Source organism: Megascapheus bottae, chromosome 26 (assembly GCF_031878675.1).
Source record: "Megascapheus bottae isolate mThoBot1 chromosome 26, mThoBot2.hap1, whole genome shotgun sequence".
Classification (NCBI taxonomy): domain Eukaryota; kingdom Metazoa; phylum Chordata; class Mammalia; order Rodentia; family Geomyidae; genus Megascapheus; species Megascapheus bottae.
In genome coordinates this window covers 9894834-9918770 of record NC_143534.1, presented here as the reverse complement: position 1 = coordinate 9918770, position 23937 = coordinate 9894834, and the positions used below count along the sequence as shown (strand labels likewise).

Here is a 23937-nt window from a genome sequence, read left to right as displayed (position 1 = left end):
TGCTTGTCCTGTATGTGAGTGCTGGTCCTGTGAGGAGTACTTGTTCTGTGTGGAGTACTCGTCCTCTGGGAGTGCTTGTCCTGTGTGGAGTGCTCTCCTTCTTCCCGGAGCTGGTTCCTACACCTCCCATCTCAGTGCAGTGCTAGTCCTTCTCCCGGCAAAGCAGACGTCTGTATCCATGCTCACTGTCATCCACTCCATTTCCCCGTGCATGGAGACGTCTGATACTGGTGCTAGGTTGGCGAAGCAGGAGCATTCAGGCTCCCCGAAGCGTCTGCTGAATGAGCACACCCTCCCATGCTCTCTCCTCCCCAGTTAGCTTTTTGGTCTCTACATGCTTAGCAGAGGTATTTTGTTTTCTGTGGTTAAAAAAAGAAAGATAAAAGTCCATTTCCAGGGCTACATTTAAATGGACTCACAAACTCCCTCTCTCATGGTTGAAAAACACCCATGATCAGTTTTTTAAAAGACGTATTTTCAAAGCGCCCCTATCTCCAACAACTGCCTTTAGAAAGGCACCTGATAACATATTAGTTGAAATAACAAATACTGAAGAAACTGTCGTTTGAGCTAACTGTCCCCTCCATCCCCCATGTCCAGCTCGCGCATGTTCCTGTGTGTAGACACTGCGCAGTGTGATGGTCTTGGCAGCACATTAGCCAGACTCCCTGGCAGGCTGCCATGTCCTGTTCTCACTACCTCGGCGGACAGGGAGTCCTCAGGGAATCACGGCTCATCTAGATCATCAGGACACTACAGAATAAGTTCTAAAATGGTGGGCTTTTTAAAAAGTGTCAGTTGGGCATTGGTAGCTCATGCCTGTAATCCCAGCTGCTCAGGCAACTGAGATCTCAGGATTACAGTTCAAAGCCAGCCAAGGAAGGAGATTCTTATTTCCAATTAACCACCAAAAAACCAGAAGTGGAGCTATGATTTAAGTGGTAGAGTGCTAGCCTTGAGCACAAAAGATCAGGGACAGTGCCCACGCCCTGAGTTCAAGCCCCAGGATTGGCACAAAAGAAAAAAAAAAGGGAGGACTCTCTGTCCTCCAAAACTCCAATATACTTTTCATGACTGTTGGATAGTATGACAAGTTCCTGATTTTACAGGCAGACTCATTCTATAGATAGCTTCATTTGGAAGTATATGAAAACCCTCAAGGTACAGTGTAATTTCCATTGTAATATACAGTTTTTCTTTTAAATGGAGAAATAATGATCAAGAAAGAATCCATTTCTGTATATTACACATAAACTTAACCATCTGCTTAGTAGGTATAAAAACAGCAGCAAAGAAACACACAGATACATCTAAACAGACTGAGCTGGAGGAAGAAAGCATTTCATAGAAAGTTATTTTATTATTAGAATAGTATAGTTTTGTACACTTAAGATCTCCATTGCAGGTAGCAAAGTCCCTCCCCTCCCATGAATATAAAATGCTCTGACCCCCACTCGGCCCACCCCACACCACCCATTACTCTGGAAGAAGTGGGGGCCCACGACCAGTATCCTGAAGCAGCCGTGCTTCCACCTTAGCTTAGTCTTCACAGAGCACTCAGTCCTCCTCTTGCTGATTTCTTTGCTGTGGAAGGAAACCAAGGGTATGTTGGTCTTCTAGTTTGAGTATTTGTGAGTTTCCATGAAGAATCACAGGGAAGTAAGCAGAAAGAGTTACATTCCTCTCACAGTGGATATTTGACTTCTTGCAGCTCCACGACGTCACATATAATTTAAAGCTAGAAGTATCATGAAAATCTTACAACATATTAGGCTGCACAAATCTTAATGTAAGAACCTTCCTATCATTCCAATCAATATATGATTCCTTTGGCTCACACTCCATATTTTACTGTACAATGATGGAAGCTGGTGATTCTGATCCTTTAATTGATGGTCATCAGATAAAAGTCTGGCTGGTATAAGGCTAAAATGAAATGTGAACAAGTGCATTTAACAACCAACTTGAAAAGATGAGCCACATACAGAACATGCATGTACTTTACCAGCTTAAGGAAATCTATCAGCTTGTGTGCATCTTCCCCAGTGGAGAGGTCCACGAAGTCCTTGGGCAGGCCGTAGCTCAGATAGGGGCTGGGCTGAACTGTGACTTCACTGTCTGTACAGCGGAAAGCTGGAGAGTCCTGGACACAGAGAAGCCAGGGAAGTCTGGGAGTCATTAATTTAAGTCTATGCTCCAAAGTTAAAAAAAAAAAAAAAAAAAAAAGAGAGCGAGCGATCTGGACACAACTTCAATGCCCATATTCTCCTCTGCATTGAAAAAGGAAGTTAAGAAGACTAAAAAAAAGAAGATAGCAGGAATTTGAAATAATCCTATATACTGAGCAAAAGGAAAGATGCTCTCAATGAGGCAAAGAAGCAAGCAGCATAGCAGGAGGAGACGCAGAAGGCAGCACGTGTCCCAGAAGCTGGGATGAGTGAGAAGAGACCTGTAGCCCTGGAGCTCTGGAGCCCTGGCTGGGTGCAGGATCTGCTCAACAGAGGGGCAGAGGCTAGATGCCAGTAGGCAGCCAGGAGACACAATCATCGAGGGAGGCCAGCTGTAGGAGGTGACAGCCTGGTACAATCAGGTAGAGGTGGGAATGTACACTCAGAACAAGGCGAGCCCAGAAAACACCTGCAGTAAGGACTGCAATCAACACACGGAAAGATTCCCAAGCCTCTTCCTCACCTTGTTTTCTTAAACAATTAAGCTTTTTTTTTTTAAGATATAGAATGCTCACTGGGTAAATACTAAATGCAAACCTGAGAAATATAATTGTAGCATAACTACATTTATTTTTAAAAAGGCTTTTATGTAAATATATGTGCCTTTACATACCAAAATAGAAACAATAGTCCTCAGGGTAGAAAGACAATAGATATTTTATAATTTTCTTCAAAAGTCAGTATGTATTACTAGTATAGCCAGGAAAAAATGTATATATATACAAACTTCTTAAAGTTTGGTGCGAGGTGCTAGTGGCTTCTACCTATAATCCTAGCTACTCAGGAGGCTGAGATGTCAGGATTGCCGTTTGAAGCCAGCCAGGGCAGGAATGTCCATGAGATTCTCATCTCCAATAAGCTGCCAAAAAAATGCTTGAAGTGGAGCTGTGGTAGAATGCTATCTTTGAGCACAAAAGCTCAGAGACCTAGGCCTTGAGTTCAAGCCCCCAACCCCTACCTCCCCCCACCAAAAAAAGTTTGGCTTTGAAGATTTGAGAAACAGAGTGGCTTGGTAGTGGTGTGTGTGTGTGTGTGTGTGTGTGTGTGTGTGTGTGTGTGTGTGTGTGTGTGTGTGTGTGTGTGTGTGTGTGTGTGTGTGTGTGTGTGTGTGTGTGTGTGTGTGTGTGTGTGTGTGTGTGTGTGTGTGTGTGTGTGTGTGTGTGTGTGTGTGTGTGTGTTTAAGGTGGAAGCCATCTGAACATGGCTAAACCCTGCTGGAAAGGGCACAGAAAGACTGAAAACACTAAACAGGCACTGGGGAAGATGGAACCCCAGAGAAATCTCTGCCCATATTGAGCTGAGCAGACTTTGGATGGGTAGAAGTTTGCAGATTCGCCCATAGTTCAGCTTAGTGAATTCTCTTTTCCTAGGAGAGAGGTGGAAGGGAAAGAGCTATGGGAAAAAGAATCCAAGAGTACTAAGGAGATGGGACCAGCCCTGTGGACTGGAAGAAGAGAAAGCTGAACTCACCACACAACTTGTGGGTGCAGATGGCAGGGAAAAGATGGGAGAGAATGAAAGAAGGGGGGAGGGGAACATTATCCAAAAAGAAATGTACTCGTTACCTGACTCCTGTAACTCTAACCACTCTCCTCCCCTGTATATCATCTTCATAATAATTTTTAAAAATGAGGAAGCTGAGCAAGGACCCTCCATGACACGGAATGCCATACTAGGAAAGGCATGGCTCACAGATACAGGGCGACTACTAGACAGACAGTGAACTGAGCCCAGCTTGGTTACAATTGAAGAACGGGAAAAAAATGCACTGGGTAATCAATAATTCTTAGAATAAAATGACTAAGTCATAGAGTCACCTCAAAGACAGTAAGTACCTGCATGGCTGTGTTTACTCTTCACCTCCCATCCAACCCTGGTCACTGCCTCTCCACAAGTCTAAAGAATAAGCAAGCAATCACTGCAGAGATTAAGATGGTTTCTTTTTCTTTTTAGAGAAATGTCTCACCTGCTCCTGAGCATCTCCTTCACTAGTGTCTCCTTTCAAGTTCCTCCCAGATACCAGCTCTTCCCACGTAAACAGCAGGGAATCCGTGACTTCCCCGAATGGATTAAAATCAATTAACCACACCTTCCCCTAGTGTAGACAGAAAAAAAAAAAAAGATAAAATAAAAACAAGCAGTATATATTCTGGTATTATTTTCCCTGAAAGGCAGAAGTGATGTGAAAATATCATTCCTTTGGGTCCCCTCAAGAGAAAAGGCCACCTGTGCGCACACAGAACACCCAGGCAATAAAAACTACACACAGAATGGTCATGGAACCTGGGAAGTTATTTTGGCTAGAGTGTAAAATATGAGAGCTCTAGCAAAACGTGGGTTAAGGTAACTTCAAAAGCTACCTACTTGAAACCAGATGAAAGTCAGGTTAAAATAATCCCTTTAAATGGATAAATGTAAACAGGGGCTAGAAATTAAATATACATTTATAGATGTAAATGTATAAACAGCTGTGGAGACCTGGGGATGAGATCTGAACCTCCACAGGACTGGAAGGTAGGTCATGAAGAAAGCTTTTAGACCCCAGCAGTGCCTTCAGATGACTGCAACATTAGGGAAAGGAGTATAGGAAAAAACTCCAGGGCCGGACAGCAAGAGGGGAAGATCTGACTGTGTGCACTATGTTCCCAGCAGGAAGCAGGATTCCTGAAAACAGCCCTGTTCTCTCTCCGCTCCTTGATGCCAGAGGAGCAGCCTACTCCACCAGCCTCTTCTCCCCACGATGCTTTGCCACAGCAATGGGGACAGGAAAGGCTGGACTGAAAGGTCTGAAATCACGAACAAAATGAACATTTCTTCTTTTTAAGAGGTTCACATGCTGTATTTTGCCACAGCAATGAAAGGCTAATCCAGAAAGGCCAGCATTTGTCTATCAACACAACCTCCAAGTATATCACATAAGGGCCGACAAAATTAGAAAGCAGAATTAATAAATCAAAAAAAAACAAAAACCTGGTGCTGGTGGCTCATACCTGTAATCCTAGCTACTCAGGAGGCTGAGATCTGAGGATCAAGGTTCAATTACAGCAGGAAAATCTGTTAAGACTTCCAAAAACAAAAGCCAGAAATGGAGCTATAGCTCAAAGTAGTAGAACACGAGTGCTGAGTACAAAAAATCAGCAACAGCACCCAGACTAGCACATGTGACACACACGCACTCACAGAGGAATCCAACACAATCATTGTAAATTGTGTGTATCATCACTTCAGGATCTGTTCAAGTGTGTACCCCTGGCTTTGCGATTGGGTGGACCATGCAGATGCATCCTGAGATGGGATGGTGAGACTCTCTCCACACCAGTCTAACTGTACAGCCACCTGGGCAAGACATGTCAAATGTGGCCAAATCCGAACACCTGTTATATGTGCAACCTAGATACACAGAATCTGCTTTCTGCAACAGCCAAAAAATAATATATTCAAGAACGTGTCTACCAAACTCTGACACAAGTGCCATTAGTAAATGGAATGAGTTGCACAATATGGTTTCAGTCTCTTAACAGAAGCTGTCAGGATGTTGATACTGGCATATTTCTTGCTTTGAAAAATGTAACTAGTTTCAGCTTGGCAAATCACAGCAGTAATTGCTTACATACATGTCTAACTCCACTCTGCCACTCATTAAGTCTTTTACCAAGTCAGACACCTGTGTCTACTCAGCAGCCCAGGAATTTTTTCAGGGACACACTGAGGCACCTTTGCTGTTCTGTTTGTTAACTGCCAATAAATGTCATAGTGTGCTAGTTCCTGTATCATGTGGGCAGACAACATATATCTCACCGGAGTACCTAGATTAAGAAAGCGCTTCAGAGGAGTGGGCTGATTAAACTCCCTAACACGTTGAACCCTGTGTGTCTGCCCCTACAGAGAAGATTATCCTGTTGCTGGCTTCTGGCAAGAGTTGTGGCATCCAGTGTATCACAGGCCTGGCCTGAGTTGGTCCCTGCCTATCAGCTGGAAGCAGGCCAGGGGGAGAGGCCTAGACACCTGCCTATTAGATCTGATTTCTATCCACTGCCTCCATAGCTGCTTCCCACCTCTTCTAAAACTTGTTACTCGAGATGAAACTGCCAAGTAACATTCCCCCTCTTTGCCTACAGTTACTTTCTAGCCCTTCTCTCTAATTCACATTGGAAGCTGGAAGCTGGGAAACAGACAGGTGAAAGTACAGGGCTGCCCCTGTTGACTTGCTGAGGTAAGCAGGTAACAGTTGTGTTCGGACATGGCCCTATGACCCTATGACAACAGAGAATCACTCTTGCCCACAATGATTCCAAGGTACTACGGGGCCGAATGCAGTGAGAAACCCTCTGCTGTTGCATGGGGAATGCAACAAAGCCGCTCTGCTATCTGCTTAACAGCCAGTTCACTGAGTGGTGATCACAGGCTAATAGGTAAAACTAAAAGTTCTCTGACAGGATTATCTACTTTGGACAGTGAAGTCTCTGCTGTAGAACTTTTTTTTTTTTAACCAAGTCTGGATTTTTGTTTTTTAGGCATGAAGATTTCATCACCTTTAAGGTCTAAAGATCATTTGCAATTTCTCAGAAGAAGACATACATGGTGGGTGTAGTGGTGCGTGCTTTCACTCTAGGACTTGGAAGATAAGCAGCAGGATCCTGAAGTCAAGACCTGCCTGGAATGGGCTACCCAGCAAGGCCCAGTCTCAAATCAAACCAAACCCCACAACCCATCCTTCCCCCAAATAAAAACAAAACAAAAACCTAGAAGACATCATACAAATTGGCCAACACATACACAAAAAAAATGTTCACGGTCATTAATCATCACTTTTATGACTGTTCATAAAAGACAACGTGTTTCACTGAAAATTAAAAACACATTAAAAGATATTCGTGTCAGAATGGCCACCAACAAAAAGAAGTGCTAGTGAGGCAAGAAGAAAAAGAAAACTTTAAAAAGAAAACAAAAACTCTTCTACACTGTTGGTGGGAATGTAAGTTAGCATAAGCATGTGGTAAACTGTAGGACAATTCCTCAGAAAATTAAAAGTAGAACCCCCATTCTCAATCCAGTCACACAGTCCTATGCACACGCCCCCGCTCCCCGATGCTGGGAGATACCTACCCTTCAGTGTTCACCACTACACCATTCGTAATAACCAGAAAACGGAAATAACCTTATGTCTTTCACTGATGAGTACATGGCGGAATTCTATTCTGTTATTAAAAAAAAAAAAGGATGTGATCCTGTCCTTTGTGACAAGACAGATGCAACAAGAAGTCTTTCTGTTAAATGAAGTAAGCCAGGCATGGAAGACAAGTATCACATTTCTCCTATGTGAAATCCAAACAAGTTGATCTCATAAATGTGGGGAGGGGAGTAGTGAGGGCCAGAAGATGGGGAAAGAAATAGGAAAGTAGAGAGACCTTGCTGGTTCAAAGCATATTCCCCAGAGTTTACTTACCCTACTGTCTCTGTATATATCAAATACAACTGTAAAAAAAGAAAAGACTCGGTTAGTATTTCATGATCTCAGCCTCTCTTGTGAAATTCAAGTATGCTTTAGTACTAAACTGAACATAATTGGCCTTAAGTTACTACTGCTTCTAAATCTCAACATTTCAAACATAAAAAAAACTCCCCTCCCCAACACACTGATTTATGGACCTAACTTTTTTCCCTTTCTCTACCTCCAATCACAAAAACCCTCTGCATTTAAAAATTCAAACCCAACACTAACATTGCAATCAACCAGCTCACCTGTGAACTGGTCACATGACTGGGAAGTGGCTCAGAAAATGATTGCCTGTAGCTTATTCTGTGAATGAAAAGGAACCTAACTAGGCTGAGGGCAGAACTCTTTGACTCTGCCACAAGTACAGTAAAATATAAATCACAGATACAATTTTAAGACATCTAAAAATCCTTTTAAACACGGTATACTTTCAACCCACAGACGTGTACTTTGTAACCGATGCTGTCTTTAAGTGGTCAAACATGGAAGCTACAAAAGGAACTGTGTTCTGTTTACCTCTATGGACCGTGTAAAATGCACAGCTAAAGGCCAAGAGGATTAAAGGCCTTTGGGATTAAAGAGGAACTCTAACCAAGGTGAAACAAACACACAAAGCTCAGGAATACCAGCTATTAATACTGTACAATGCTTGAACACAGTACTTCAAATGCAATTTTTTTCTTTTTGTGGTGGTGAGGACAGACCCTGGGGCTTTGAGCATGCTAGGTGAGGGCTCTTCCACTGGACGACGCCAGCCTCTAAATGCATCTTGGTGAAATAAGAACTGGTAACATATAAGTCAAAAAAAAAAAAAAATACTCACAGTCTTCATCTAAGAACTTATACTGTATGTGTTTCTTGAAAAAGTCTTGTATGCATCTGCAAATTTCTTCCTTTTGTTTAGAAATGTGATCATAGTATTGTGTATAATCCCTTTGGGAAACACCTAATAAGAAAATAATTTATATTTTGTTATTATACAAGGTTCTCTAAAAGACAAAAAGAAAATGTGTGATTTAAACTCCTTCCCACCCCAATGTACCAAGATTTGAACCCAAGGACAAGACCTCTCACTTATTTGGCTTTCTTGTTCACAGCTGGCACTCTATCACATGAGCCATGCCTCTAGCCTAGCTTTTTGTTGTGTAACTTCAGAAAGTTTCTTGAGATTTGTCTGCCTAGGCTAGTTTCAAACTACAATCTTCCAGATCTCAGCCTCCTGAGTAGCTAGGATGACAGGCATGAGTCAGTGGTACCGAGCTAAACTTACCTTCCAAGAACACTGAAAGACCAGAGCACAATCCAACGATTTTTATGTGATGCACACTGATTACAGAGCTTACCTGGAGAAGTGAATGTTGAATCCTGACATTCTATACTGTCAGCATTTCGATTTTGGAAATGCTTTTATAGTAATCCAAAGAATTCAGAACAAAAGTTGCTATATGAGAAAATAAGAGTCAATCTGAGTGTTGTAGTTCAAAGCCAGCCTAAGCAGGATAGTCCTTAAGACCCTATCTCTGATAACTATCAAAAAAAAGCTGGAAGTGGAGCTATAGCTCAAGTGGTAGAGCGTTATCTTTGAGCACAAAAGCTCAGCGATCATGCCCAGGCCCCAGGTTCATGCCCCAAGACCAGGAAAATAAAAAAATAAAGTTACAATGTTAAATGTCCAACCAATAAAAAAATCAAACCTTTTCTTCACCATGATTGTGCCACATTTGTGATAAGATTTCATAAAGGCAGGCTTTTTCTTTTCTCTTTCTTTTTTTTTTTCCTCAAGCTAAAACCCTACCACTTGAACCACAGCACCACTTTCAGCTTTTTCTCTGTATGTGGTACCAAAAGAATTGAACCAGGGACTTCGGTATGCTAAGCAGGCACTCTACCTGCCAAGGCAGACTTTTTCATATCTGCTCATGCTACTCTGCCTCCACAGGCCTGCTCTGTCAAGGCATAGGGAAGCAAACTTTCCTTCTCAAAGGGACACTAACAGTCCAGCCCACTGGAGTGACTGCTGCCTGGACTCTCCTTAACCACAGGCCAACAGGACTCCAATAGGGACAGAAACTTGGAAAGAACAAATTGTCTTGAATGCTTAACTTGCACAGGTCATAGCAAACAGAACAGTAATCTGACAGGAAAGAAAATAGGTGCCTGTTCATCTTACCTTTCCACATACTTTCTTCTGCTAGATAGTAAATAGTACAATAAAAATAGGGGGAAAAATTTAAAAACTTGGCATTTTTATGGTGCTTACAACAGTGATGAAAGTGAAGCTCCACCGGGAATAGCCTGGCCCTCCTCTTCCTCTGTAGAACCCCGACAGACATGATTCATTGTATCACTCACACTCACACACACCCCATAATGTGATGTTTTAGTACATATGCACAGAGAATGGAAGGCAATTCAACATAAAGAATGAAATCCTAAGTGGCACAGGGGCTCCCCTGTATCCAGGAAGCTGAGATCCAGATGATCACGATTCAAAGCTAGTCCAGGCAAAAAAGAAGTCTGCTAGACTCTAATTAACCAGCAAAATGCTAGACTAAAGGTGTGGTTCAGGTGTTAGAGTGCTAGCCATGAGCAAGAAAAGAAGACAAGGCCCTGAGTTCAAGTCCCAGGTCTAGCATATGCACACATAAAAACACATATACAAACCAAAAAATAAACAACAAAAGACATCCACAACAACATGGTTATATATTATTTTTTTCTTTCCAGCTGGGGCTATAGCTCCGGGGTAGACTGCTTGTCTAGTGCACATGAAGCTCTGGGTTCTATCCCTAACACTCCTCTTCTCTCTCTTCTTGCCAAAGAAAGCAAAAGACGTCTTTCAAGGGTACTTACCAATAAGCTTGTTTTCCTTGACAAAACATCGGAACTCAGCCCCAGGTATTAATTCACACCATTTCCGGAGAACAAGCTATAGACAGAAAAAAACTATAGTACAAACATGCAAGAAAGTCTAATAGATGATTTCATTCTAAGATTGTATCTTAATAACTGTCATTAAATTGGTTTTAACCACTGGGCGTGGGTGGCTCATACCTATAATCCCAACTATTAAGAGGGCTGGAATCTGAAGATCAAGGTTTGAAGACAGCCTAGGCAGATAAATCAAAGAGACGTTTATCTCCAATTAACCAGCAAATAGCCAGAAATGGAGGTGTAGCTTAGGAGGCAGAGTGCCAGTCTTGAGCAGAAAAAAAAGAGCACAAAGCCCTGAGTTCAAGCCCTAGTACAGAAGAAGAAGAAGAGGAAGAGGAGGAGGAGGAGGAGGAGGAGGAGGAGGAGGAGGAGGAGGAAGGGGAAGGGGAAGGGGAAGAGGACGATGACGACATGCAAAATATTTATGAAAAGCTGGGTGCCAGTGACTCACACCTATAATCCTAGCTACTCAGGAGGTTGAGATCTGAGGATCACAGTTCAAAGCCAGCCTAGAAATGAAAGTCTGTGAGACTCTTATTTCCAATTAACCACCAGAAAACTGGAAGTGGTGGTGGCTCAAGGGGTAGGGTGGTAGCCTTGAGCTGAAGAGCTCAGGGATAGCACTCAGGCCCAAAATTCAAAGCCCACAATTGGCAAAAAAAAAAAAAAAAAAAAAAAAAAATCAGAAAAGCTAGGTATATCTGTAACTTTAGCATCTGAGAAGTAGAAACAAGAGGACTACCTAGTCTGGTCTATATAACCAAACTCTGTCTCAGTAACTCGGGGGGGAGGGAATTATTTATGAAGAGAGAGAGTGCATGCATGCACACACATACTTCAAAAAAGGGAAGTTAAAAATCAAAGTGATACACAGAAATACAGGGACAAAGGGTAAACAAATGCAGCAGTGGTACTGTACTCACTAGACACCGCTGAAAATAACTATACAAATTATGGGTGGGGATGGGAGGGAGAAACTAGGAGAGAGTGAGAGAAGGGGACATTATCCAAAAATAATTTATTCCTTTTTTTTTTACTCCAGTCCTGGGGCTCAAACTCTGGGCTTGTGTGCTATCCCTGACAACCTTTTAACTCAAGGCAAACATTTCAACTACTTGAACCACAATCTACTACTGTGATTTTTTTAATTAAAAAAAAAAATAAGAATTTTATGGATATTTATCAAAAGCTGGTGCTAGAGTACAGGTCTGTAGTTTGGTGGTAGTGTCTAGCACACACTAGGTCCAGAACCACCACCAAAAATAAAATAAAATAACCAAATCTTTACATGCTATTTGAGGGTTGTTTGGTTTGAGGTTTTTTTTTTTTCTTCTAATTTCATAGTGTGAGCCTGTCCCCAGATCACTACACAGTCTTTTTATTTATTTATTTATTTTGTGCCAGTCCTTGGGCTTGAACTCAAAGGTAGCACAGTGGCAGAACACCTGCCTAATAAACACAAAGCCCTGGGACTGGAAGAGAAAAAAAAAAAGAAGTAGCAAATTCATTCTTCATCAAATTTATTCTTCATCTAGGATGATCAGTGTCAGGTAAGAGAAAAAGGTTGCTTACCTCATATTCCATACAAGGATCTGGAGAATCATCAGTACAGTGAATAAATCTTTGGAGAGAAAAAAGGAAATTCAGGTTTTTCTTTGAATTGTCTGTTCAGTCACTTATATTACTTACACTAAACTAAGAGTCAGGTTTTATTAAAAGCATTTAGAGGCCAGGAGTTTGACCTTGTGGTAGAGTGCTTGCCTAGCATGCATGAAGACCCAGGGATATTCCTTGGTACCACATACATAGAAAGTTGTGCTGAGGCTCAAGTGGCAGAGTTCTAGCCTTGAGAAAATCCAAGGACAGTGCTCAGGCCCTGAGCTTAAGCCCAGGACTGGCAAATAAATAAATAAATAAATGCATTTAGAAACAGGAAACTAATTCAAATTCAATGAATATTTGCTATGCATTATTTGATGCCTATGTACCCTAAGATACTGTCTCATTTAAGCCTCAATACAACATAATAAGTGTTTATATTGTCAGCTATAATATGGTCTCCATTTTCTGTCAAAAGGCAAAGAAGCTAAGAGCCAAAACTAGTCCAAATTTAGCACCAGCCAAGAGGCGAACAGGAGCTCCTAGCTCCTGCTATCAGTAAAGGCTGGCTGCACAGGGTATAAATCTCATGGTGTTATGACAGCTGAGCCAGCAGGCAGTGACTCTGCCATCTAAGGACACAGTCCCAGTCTGTCCTTCCTCATGTGCCAAGTAAAAATGTGTGGCAGAACCGCCCAGGCCTCCACTGAGTTTCCACAACTGGGGCGGTACCCAGAATGCTAAAAATGATTTTGAGGTCTTTGTCCTTTGAGACTAGTCTGATGCAGAGAGCAAGCAGGTGCACATGTATTTAAAACACTGGCAAAATAGAATGAAGCATGTGAAGGAACAAATGATTGGCTTGTGTCATGGGAGAAAGGAAGCAGTAGTGAAAAAGGGGTCCACATTTCATGCAAAAGGAACTGGGTTAAGTCAGGGAGGGGACTGAGAAATATTCCACAGTACTCAAAGAACTACATGAGCACAGTGGTCACAGGGTGTATACATACTGTGATTATGAAATATAAATGTGTTTCATATTGGGGGAAATCCATCCCCAAGAACATATTTAACAACACGCTCTTGGAAAAGTAAACTTTCTGGAGGATCTTAGCTGCTTCAACAGTAAATTCTAGGTAAGACTGAGTGATTCTAAAGTTCCTTCTACAACCAAATTTGCAGACAACTTGTCAGGCCTTTCCTTTTCCTTCTGGCCTTTGCATTCACACCAACTCTCAGAGTATGAATGGTCTCTAGAATACATGCTTCAAAGCAAGAGAAGGGCCACAGTGACCTGGACAGATATTTCAAAACAGAGCAGACAGAGTTCGGTTCAGTGTGCAGACATATTTATTTTGGAAGGGGAGACTATGCGGAAGCCCTAGTTCTAAAGCTGGGAAAGTGGCAGGAAACGTGTGGGCAGCTCTGGGCCTCTGCAAAGGTCTCCCCACACTGGGGAAAGAGGATCAGGGAGGAGGGAAGAGGCTAGGGAAGCTAGCTAGACTCATCCAAAGCCCATGCTGTCACCCTAGGATTCAGCATGCTGGCAAGTGCTAAGAGATGGCCATTCTGCCTCACACCTCCTGAACCTCTGGTTGAGAAAGGTGGATGGAAGAAATAAGTATGTCCCAATCCTATCTCTTCATAGTTCAGTATAGTAAAGCTTTATTTCAAAAGATTCCCTAGACTCCACCAACCCAGCCCCCTAATTTAATAGCCTAAATTTTTAATTAGTAAAAAAAATACTAATTACTTTGAGTGCTTTTTATGAAAATTTCTTATCCTCTAAACAATTTTCCCCAGTCCCTTTAAAATGTCTAAAAGAAAACTATACTTTAAAAAAATCCTGGGGTGGGGGCAGGAGTGTATTCTAGTGGTAGAGTGCTTACCTAGCATGTACAAAGCCCTAGGTTCTATTCCTCAGTACCATATACACAGAAAAGGCCAGAAGTAGTGCTGTGGCTCAAGTGGCAAAGTGCTAGCCTTGAACAAAAAGTATCCAAGGACAATTCCCAGGCACTGAGTTTAAGGCCAAAAAAAAAAAAAAAAAAAAAAAATCTGGGGAGCTGGGAGCATAGCCTAGTGGTAGAGTGCTTGTCTAGTGTGCATGAAGCCCTGGGTTCGATACCTCCGTACCACATACACAGAAAATGTCAGAAGTGGTGCTGTGGCTCAAGTGGTAGAGCACTAGCCTTAAGAAAGCTCAAGCACCGTGCCCAGGCCCTGAGCTCAAGACCCAGGACTGGCAAAAAAAAAAAAAAAAAAAAAAACCTAAGCCAGGCACTGGTGGCTCATACCTGTAATCCTGGCTACTTAGGAAGCTAAGGTCTGAAGATTATGGTTCAAAGCCAGCCTAGATAGGAAAGTTCATGAGACTCTGATCTCCAATTAACCACCAAAAAGCCAAAAGTAGAGCCATGGCTCAACTGATAGAAAAGCCTTGAGCACAAAAGCCTAGGGCCTGAGTTCAAGCTTTTTTCAAAATCAAGTTGAAAAGTTAAGAGACAGACATAGGCAGAGAGAAAGAAAAAGAGATAGAGAAAAATATGAGGAAAGAAAGAGAAACAAGAGAAACGGTATAGGATGACTGAGCCCAGTGGCATGTGCCTATAGTCCTAGCTACTCAGGAGATTGACACGGAAAGACTTCTGGACCCAGGAGTTTGGGTCTAGCCTAGGTAACATACTAAGACCCATCTCTTCCACAAACACAAATAAAACAATCCCCAAAGGTTACAACATTGTGTCTCACACAAAAGAAATCCTAATTGTAAGAAAAAAAAATCAAATCATGAGAGAAAGCTTAAGTGTGGAAGTTCTGGTATTCTAATTATTCTTGCTGTTCAGGAATTCAAAGATGTGCAAAGACCTTGATGGGTTCTCATTTTACAGGTCTGTAGGTAGCTGAAGGTAAGTATGCTTCTATTATATCTTAGCACTCAGTCCTTACAGTATGTATAGCTATTTGAGCCTTTCCAGTCCAGTCATAAGACTTGAACTCTGGTTTGTTAATTATAGGTAAGAGTCTCCTGGGCTTTACTGCTTAGGCTGGCTTTGACCATTGATCTTCAGATCTCAACCTCCAGAACAACTAGGATTACAGGCATGAGCCACCAAACCATTTTTTTTAACGGGTCCTGGGACTTGAACTCTGAACCTGGGCTTTATCCTTGAGTATTGGTACTCAAGGTTAGTGCTCTACCAGTTGAGCCAACTCCCACTTTCAGCTTTTTTAGTGGTTAATAGGAGATAAGAGTCTCTAGATTAGGCTGGATTTGAACTGTGATCCTTAGATCTCACCCTCCTGGGTAGCCAGGATTAGAGAAATGAGCCACAACCACCTGCCTTGTTTAGCAGTAGTTCTCCTTTGGTTTGTGTGATAAACATGTGTTGGTTTTATAATTAGAAAAACGTCCTAAAACATTTAATGTAAATAAATATAAATGTAAATGGATATATATAAATACATACAGTCCTTGATATTTGGGAGCTAGCCATTGTACAGAATTTACTGTAAGCTTTAGTAGGTTGTGTGGGAAACAAGCAATAGTTTTACCTTATTGGACTCTTGTTTATAATACTACCAGAACTAACAGAGCTTTACCATGAGAAAAATGTGCACTAGCACTGGAAGAAGACATACATACGGTTGTGTGAAGTCTCGAGTGATGAAATCAGAGCTCTTGAACAGGAGAAAGATGTCGCTGAGGGTTCTGCACTTCAGGGAGCTGTTCATTGCTATCCAGTAGGCATCCTAAACAATAAAGTGGAAGGTAGTCACTGCATGTCCATGTCCTGTTACGAATGACATGAAATGTTACCATTTCAAGGACCAGAAGAGAAGTTCCAGTACTACTGTCAAATGACCCCTGCCCCCAGAAGAAACAGGACCCCTGCACAGCTCATGACCATCACATGCTGACACGCATGTGACACACTGAGGCGTGTGGCGGTCCTCACGTCTCAGCTGGGATCCAGCATGAGCTCTCAAGCTCCCTGAAGCTAAAAGGTGATGGCAGAAGAGCAGCCTCCACCAGAACTCTCCAAGAACAAAAGCAGCCACTGTCTCTGTCCTGTTTGGAGAGAATGGCAGCCAAACACTTTAACTTGAGTAATCAGGGGGGATAAGACCCATGTCTAGCAAATCTAGGAGGGAGGAAAATGGTGAGGTACTTTTAATCATCACAACTTCAAACAGGGAAGTTATTGGACATATGAACAACAACAAAAAAAGAAAGAATAGTAGCCATAATGGTCCAAGAAACACACATAAAATAAAGGCATTTAATAAATAACACATGGAATGAGCTTTAGAATTCTATCACAGTCAGCAACACAAGAGCTGATGGAATAAATAGGATTTCACAGACCCAGAAAGCGTAAAATAAAGTCAGCAGAAAACACGCAGGTGGTCTTACCCTCGGGGCACTCCAGTTGAGCTTAGGAAAGACACTGCCTCCCAGCAAGTTGATAGCTTCCTGGACTTTTGTGGTAAACTCTGGGAACTCAGGAGCCTGCAGAGGGAAAGAAGAAATCATGGAACTGGAACGAGTCAACACCATCACAGTAAACATGGAAAACAGAATCTACATTTCCGAATACAAAGTATTTATTCAAATCTCTGCACTCAAAAAAAGTCAGTAATAAAATTAACAGCTGAGATGTGAGGACAGAATGAATTGTTCTGTACACTGACATAAATCCAGTGTTTATGGAGTGAAAGGAGGCAGGCAGAGTAACTAACACCTATGCATGCACGCCAGGTCTCAGGAATAGTATCAAGCTTTCTTCCACCTTCCCTACACAGGGAGCTCGTCTCAGGGTCTTAGGCCTCATCCCAGTCCTTTATCTTTTAGTTTTGCAGAAAGACTCTTGTGCTTTGGCACAAGCCAGCTACTGACTGCAATCTTCCTACCTCCACCTCCTGAGCAGCTCAAACTATGACATGTTATGCTTAAAGGGCCACACATAGTCTTTGCATTTGTGGGAAGAGAGTTGGGACAGGTCCTCAAAATGTTTATTAAGAATGAAAATTAAGTCGTATAATAAATCTGTGTTTAAACACTGCTATTTCCAGACAAATTTTACAATAAACAAAACTCCAAAATAGAGCACTGATCAAGATAGAATGTTCTTTCTTGCTGGTGTCCTTTCATTCATGGTTAAAATAACTACTTAGAAGGTTTTTGTCACATGTGGGGAGTAAGGCAGGGGGGCAAGTTTTAACTTTCAGTGGTAGATCTCCTATTCAATTAGCATGTATGCAGCCCTCTGGTCAATCCTCAGCACAAAAACAAAACAATGTTTTGTTTTGTTTAATCATTTCAAAGTCATTCTTATAGTAAGTATATAAAGTGTGTATATATGTAAGCATATATATATATAAGTATATACTATTTTCACATATGCTATAAAAATATTTTTATGACTAGCATACTTTAGTTTTCTAAGAGGGTTTTCATTGTGTCATCTCCATACATGAATACAATCTATCCCAATTAACCTCACTCCATCTATTACTCTCCTTGACTCTCATTCCTTTTGTATTGTTGCTGGAGCCTTAACTCAGAGCCTAGACACTGTCCCTTAGCTTTTTCACTCAAGACTGGTGACCTACCACTTAAACTGCAGCTCCACTTTTGGCTTCTTTTTCCTTTTTCCCTGTTGTTAACTGGAAACAACAATTCCAAAACTATTTGGAATTGTGATCCTCAGATCTCAGGTTCCTGAGTAAATAGGTGTGAACCATTGGTGATTAGCCCTCTCACTGCTTCTTAAAACAATTCCAACAGGCTCCATTTTTCTATTTTCACAGATGAAAAACAAAACAAACGAACAACAACAACAAAAAAAAAAAGAGCTAACACACCCAAACCCAAAGCATTAACTAAAAATGCTTCAATTATTTCCTTTGTAATCAAGAAGACAATGACTAAACAATGGCTCAGGTGATTTTTCAGAATAATAAATAATACCCCAAAGACAAGTAGATGGTTCAGCAGGCATTAACCCTTGGGACTAAGGTGAGGCTGGCATGGTGCTGGAACTGCTTTGCTCTTACCGTAAGGGTGGCTGTGTTTTCATCATCAGACCACTGCATAGAGAAAAGGACAAAAACAAAACATTCAGTTTCAGTACTGAACTCAGATTCCAAAGGCAGTGCTGCACCTATTAACCAATGCATCTTTCCCTGAACACAATTTATGGCAAACATGCCTTACATTTATATGTAAAACGTAAGACTTTTATATAATTTCCTTGCTTTATCAAAAAGATCTCAATGGCAAAATCAATCCAGAAATCACTTAAATTAGAACAGTCTACAGAACAGACTAGACTGTTGTCTACCAACCTGTATTTCTTCAGCCTCATCATCACTGTCCGGCTGAGAAGGTGTTGGTGGATCTTCACTAAAAAAAAAAAAAAAAAAAAAAAAACATTAAGGGAGAAAAAGATCTGGTGCTGTGCAGTCATAATTTCAAGCGCACTACATTTATTCAGAAAAATAGCCTTAAAACTGGAGAGCTATATAAGGAGTTTACTTTTTGAGACAGAATTTAAATATATATGTAATTCCATTTATAATATACAGAACTAATAACAGCATACCACCAGAAGACAGAATACTTCTGTCTTCCCTACAAGTGCAAGAACTACCTAAACAGCTATAGAAGACATAGAAGGGCCATGACAGATTGTGGAGGACAATATGCTGAGGAATAAAAATGAGACTTCTTGTAAAGCTTTATTTGCAATAGACAATGAAGTTTTATTTTAAAAATTGAAGGGTCTCAAGAAGATATAAAGTGCTCTGCCCCCCTCTATGTTAACTTTAAGGAAAATGGTATCATCAGTCAGGCATGGTGGTTTATGCCTATAATCTCATCCTTGGGGGCACCAAGGTAGGAGAATAACAAGTTCAAGCCCAGAATACTGGACTACATAGAGAACCCTGTTTTATAGAAAAATGGGGAAGGAGACCCGTGCAAAGAGCTCAGTGGTAGACCACTGTCTGTCATAGGCAAGGCCCCTGGGTTCTATCCTCAGCACTATAAAAGGGAGGGAAGGAAAGAAGTAAGGGAGAAAGGAGGGAGGGAAGGAGAGAAGGAAGAAGGAAAAACAGACCTTTCTCTAACACAGAGATGAAAGAAAACTGCTCAACTTGACAACTACTTGTTATTAGAGGAGGAAATACTACATTTTAAAACTATAAATTGAAGATTGACAAGGAACCTGGGACAAAGTGAGACGATGGTGGCCAAACTAACTTATTCATTTTATACAGTAAAGGTTGAGATTTCATCATTAACTTCATGACAAAGTTTAAAGAATTTTGCTCTGATATACATTACCTTCCTGAAACCACCAGAGTTCCATCATCAAGTAAGTAATCCTTCACATTCTGAGGAAGTGGAAGAATGACACTGAAAAACACACACCAAAATGAGGCATCACTCAAAAGTCCAACCCCAGCAGAGAGAATAAAGGTCCACGTCTACTAACTTCTGAATTAGTTGTTCCCTATATTTTAATATGAAGTGGAAATATTAATGGCATGTCTCTGGTAGCAGGTAATCAGGGACAAGTAGAATATAAACAGAGATTGTAGTTCACATAATTACCACACTTATCTTCAGGGCAAAGAAAGAAAGAAACAAGGATCCCAAACATATCCCAAAAACCCAATAGGAATCACACAGGAAATGAGGAAGCTCTAGAGAATTCCGAGTGAGTACAATGATTTTGGACAATGAAATTAAGGGGTGGGTCAGGAGCATAGCCTAGTGGTACCATGCTCGCCTAGCATGCATGAAGCGCTGGATTTGATTCCTCAGAACCACATACACAGAAAAAGCCACAAGTGGTGCTGTGGCTAAAGGGGCAGAGTGTTAGCCTTGAACAGAAAGTGTCCAAGGACAATGCCTAGGCCCTGAATTCAAGCCCCAGGACTACAGAAGAAGGAGGAGAAGAAGAGGAGGAAGTTGTTAAAGGGTTAGGAATGCTATGGCTATATTTTGATGTTAAGGCAATTTTCTATTTTCTAAGAAGTGAAAAGACTATATAGTCTGCTTTTAGAGACTTCAACATCAAATTATAATGTGCTTAACTCACTAAATATGTTTTTTAATCACATAGCATATGGTTTTTATGCACAGTAAAAAGAAAGCACTTATTCATGGGCTTCTTTAATTTTAGAAGACTAGGGACTAATATTTGAATTATGAAAGCTATAATTTCACATTCAAAAGTCTATCTTTTCAACTAACATTTTATTATCCTATTTGTACATCCACTAAGTTTTTTTGTTTTGTTTTGTTTTTGTTTGTTTGCTTTCTGGTGCTAGTCCTGAGGCTTTAACTCAGGCCCTGAGTACTGTCACTGAGCTTCTTTTGCTAAAGGCTAGTGCTCTACCACCTGAACTATACAGCTTCACTTCCAAGGGCTTTTTTTTTTTTTTTACCTGTTTTGTTTTTCTGAGTAATTTACTGAAGAAAAGAGTCTCATGGACTTTTCTGTCCAGACTCTTAACAAAAATTATTAGGTGAATGGAAAATAAATCAGTGACATTTGAAAAAAAAAAGAAAAAGAAAATTCTCGAAATTATTCAATACTATTTAAGAGCTTGACAATTTATATATACAGTACATAAGTTATCATGATTCTAAACCAATGATGCAATTTAAATAAGACCACAAGGCTGATCAGGTATGTATGATAAAGGCCTAAAGATACTAAATTTAACATAATCAAATTCTCCGTAAATTATTTCATTCCCTCTGGTTCACGACATCTACTAAACAAACAATTTCATTCCAAGATCAGAAATGATCTTAAGAGATTAAACTTTACCTTCTTAGTCCCTGAGACTGATAAATGTTAGCAAGGTATTAGTCCTTAGGCTTCCAAGGAAATTTCATTACCACAGTGAAAGCTGGCAAGACCCTCTTATTATGCTAATAGCATCTTAAGTCCCCAAATCATTAATTCCAGAGTCCATGTCCCTTGATTTTAAGTTGCACTAACTTTCAACCCTTCACTGGACTCATAACATTTGGGTTATTGTTTGAGTCTCCTGTGACTTATTTTTGCATATCATTCCTAGTTGGCAGCTGGACAACTCTTAGATGTTCAGTGACACAATGGTAGATTCTGCACAATTCTCATGAATCACCCAGTTCCACAGTCATGTGGAACCCTAATGGCATTATCTTATACCTGCATTAAAACCAAGGAGGACACGAAAGCCTATGAGGGGACTGAGGTATAAAAGGGGGAAAAAGACAGTACAATATAAAAAGTTTAGCAAGTGCTAATAAAGAGAAATGAAACATGCCTTTAAGGCAGAGGGAACCATAAACACACCAATGCCAAGCAGACTTTACATAGAACTCAGGAGGCTGGCAGAGGAAGCAATGAGGCACAGGAATACACAATGAGCCCTTTGTGGCAGGTAAGAGAATTAAGTGAAAAAATGGCTACCATAGCAAGTAAACATAACTGTATGCATATAGATGAGTTGCTTCAAATGGAAGTTCAGATGTGAAGAGGCTTTTAAATGATGAATCAATACAATCTTTACATTTTAGGGGAAAAAAACTGATTTAGAAAGAAAAAAAACAGCTGGATAAAACTTAACCTTACTATTCCTAAGTCTAAGTCAAAATCCTAAAACTTGTCCCAAGCAAATTTATAGAGTCGTCTCTGAATCATATTAATAAATGCCAAATAAAAATGCTGGGTCAATTATGAGAATGTGTGGTCACTGTCAGTATTAAAGGTGCTAGTGGTCACCACAGAAATCCATCTGACTGTCCTGGGTTGTAAAGGGGTCCTGCCCTATGTTAGGTTCAGTGACATCACACAACTAACTAGACAAAGAGGTAGTTTCAAAGCAGACAAACAGTATCGTTTCAAGCAACACTGCTTGGCTATAGACTGCAGTAAATCCCATCTGTTGGTTTCCTTTACAATCTTAGCTTCTTATATGTGATACATGTTTTAAGAGAACCTAAGTTATTTTGTTTCAGTGAGGCTTTTATTAAATACAAAATGTAACTAGCAGTATTTCTGTGTGGTTCCTATTTGCCAGATAGACAAAATATAAATTTTGTCTCAAGTAATATCTGTAGCAAATCCTACTATTTCCTCAATTTTCTAAATGAGGTTAGAGAGATTTTTTTTAACTGAAAATGCTGATGGAACCAGATTCAGAGCCAAACAGATGGCTTTGACTTCAGTCCCTTAACAGTATGCTTATATTGTTCAAGACAAAGAAAAACTGCATCCAGGGTACCAAAGGTAGCTTCACAGAAACCAAATGTGAGTTTTAAGATTTTTTTCCAGATACAATGGGTCTGGAGGTACAGAACAGTAATCCCAGCAGTCAAGAGTCTAGAGCAAACAGCCTGGGTTATGTTATGAGTTTGAAGCCAGTTTAGGTTACACAGAGAGCTCCCATCTCAAATTAATAATACTAAACTCCTTTAAACACCATGAATAACCAGAAGCAGATTCTATGTCTGAAAACAAGATGGAAAGACATTCTCTTTTGATTTTTTTTTATTTTTTGGTCAGAGCTGGGAATTCGAACTTGATACCTCGACACTCTCATTAGCTTTCTCTCATTCACTCTACTAACCGAGCCATGCCTCCAACCACTCTCTTTTTGAATAAGCAGCATCCTAAAATAGGACAGAATGCCGAGTGGAATGGTTGATACAAATGTAAGAAAATTATATCCATGGATACTCCAGGCCTTTGACCTATGCCTGCTAATGACTGGAAGCCCATCCTTCCATCCTGTTCCAGATGGTCTGATTCCTCTCAAAGGCTGGGGAGAGCCTTCTGGGATGAAGGATGCAAGTTATCCCCCTACCTATCCTGCAAACCCAAGGCAGACGCCTTGCTCTAGGCTGGAGAACTAAGAAACAAACACTCTTTTTTCTTTCTTTTTTTTTTTTTTCCCCAGGTAGATTGCTTCTTCTTACAGCCCGGGACTGGCATAGCGCATCAGGGCTTTTCTCTTGAGGCGGCAGAAGGCAATTGTCACCAAGGAGGATGGGTCCGATGGCGAAGCCCTGGTGGCCCAGTTCTCCGGGTCACCCTCCACCTCTGGCAATTCCAGAACGGAAGATGGTGAAGTCCTCGGCCTTCCACGAGGTTCAAACGCTCCTCGAAGGATGTCCTCCCCTCCCCGAGCAACAGCCCCCACCGACCCCCTTCCTTCTCGCCCCCCCGCGGAGGGAGGCGACCCTCGCACCCATGCTCCCGGGCAGTCCTACAGGTAAGGGCCTGCACTGGGGCTGGCGGGAGCAGCATGTACCCAAGCTCCACGGTTCCCTTCGGCCGGCCGGCCGCCCCCACCAAGTCCTCCGGCTTTACCTCTTGATGGTAAGGCTGCGGAAGAGCGGATACCACGAGGAGAACTGACAGTGCAGCACCTGCTCCTTCTTCATCCTCCCGCCGCCGCCTCGGTATTCGCAGCAGCGGTCCGGCCAGCACAATCCCGGAACCCTGGACTCGCACTTCCGGAAGTGCCGGCCGGGCTATATTAGGTCAAGGACGCTTCCGGTTCCTAAACCTCGGAGGCTAGAGAAGAAAAAGGGGAAGAGAATTAAAGCGGGGGGGGGGGTGAGATACCAGTGTACGCACGCGCACACGCGCACACGTGATTGGGTCC

The 23937-nt window shown here is 41.4% G+C and overlaps 1 protein-coding gene across 1 annotated transcript; it reads right to left on the bottom strand.

Annotated features, from left to right (window-relative positions):
- Positions 1-1367: 1367 nt before the first annotated feature.
- Cdc123 (cell division cycle 123) lies at positions 1368-23786 on the bottom strand. The gene is made up of 13 exons (XM_090318899.1): positions 23640-23786; positions 19610-19681; positions 18610-18667; positions 18319-18351; positions 16676-16771; positions 15905-16011; positions 12232-12280; positions 10579-10654; positions 8549-8671; positions 7675-7703; positions 4195-4323; positions 2006-2143; positions 1368-1584 (listed from the first exon to the last, which is right to left on the bottom strand). Exons 1-13 carry the CDS (start codon positions 23711-23713, stop codon positions 1558-1560), a joined length of 1011 nt encoding a protein of 336 aa, XP_090175025.1. The 5' UTR covers positions 23714-23786; the 3' UTR covers positions 1368-1557.
- Positions 23787-23937: the final 151 nt, after the last annotated feature.

Bases quoted from the DNA above. Each gene is read 5' to 3' on its own strand.
- Cdc123 (XM_090318899.1), bottom strand. From the start codon at position 23,713: ATGAAGAAGGAGCAGGTGCTGCACTGTCAGTTCTCCTCGTGGTATCCG. The intron at 19,682-23,639 runs GTAAAGCCGGAG...TGTGTTTTTCAG, and splicing joins CGCAGCCTTACCATCAAGAG to TGTCATTCTTCCACTTCCTC. The intron at 12,281-15,904 runs GTATGTATGTCT...TTCTCTCCAAAG, and splicing joins ACTCGAGACTTCACACAACC to ATTTATTCACTGTACTGATG.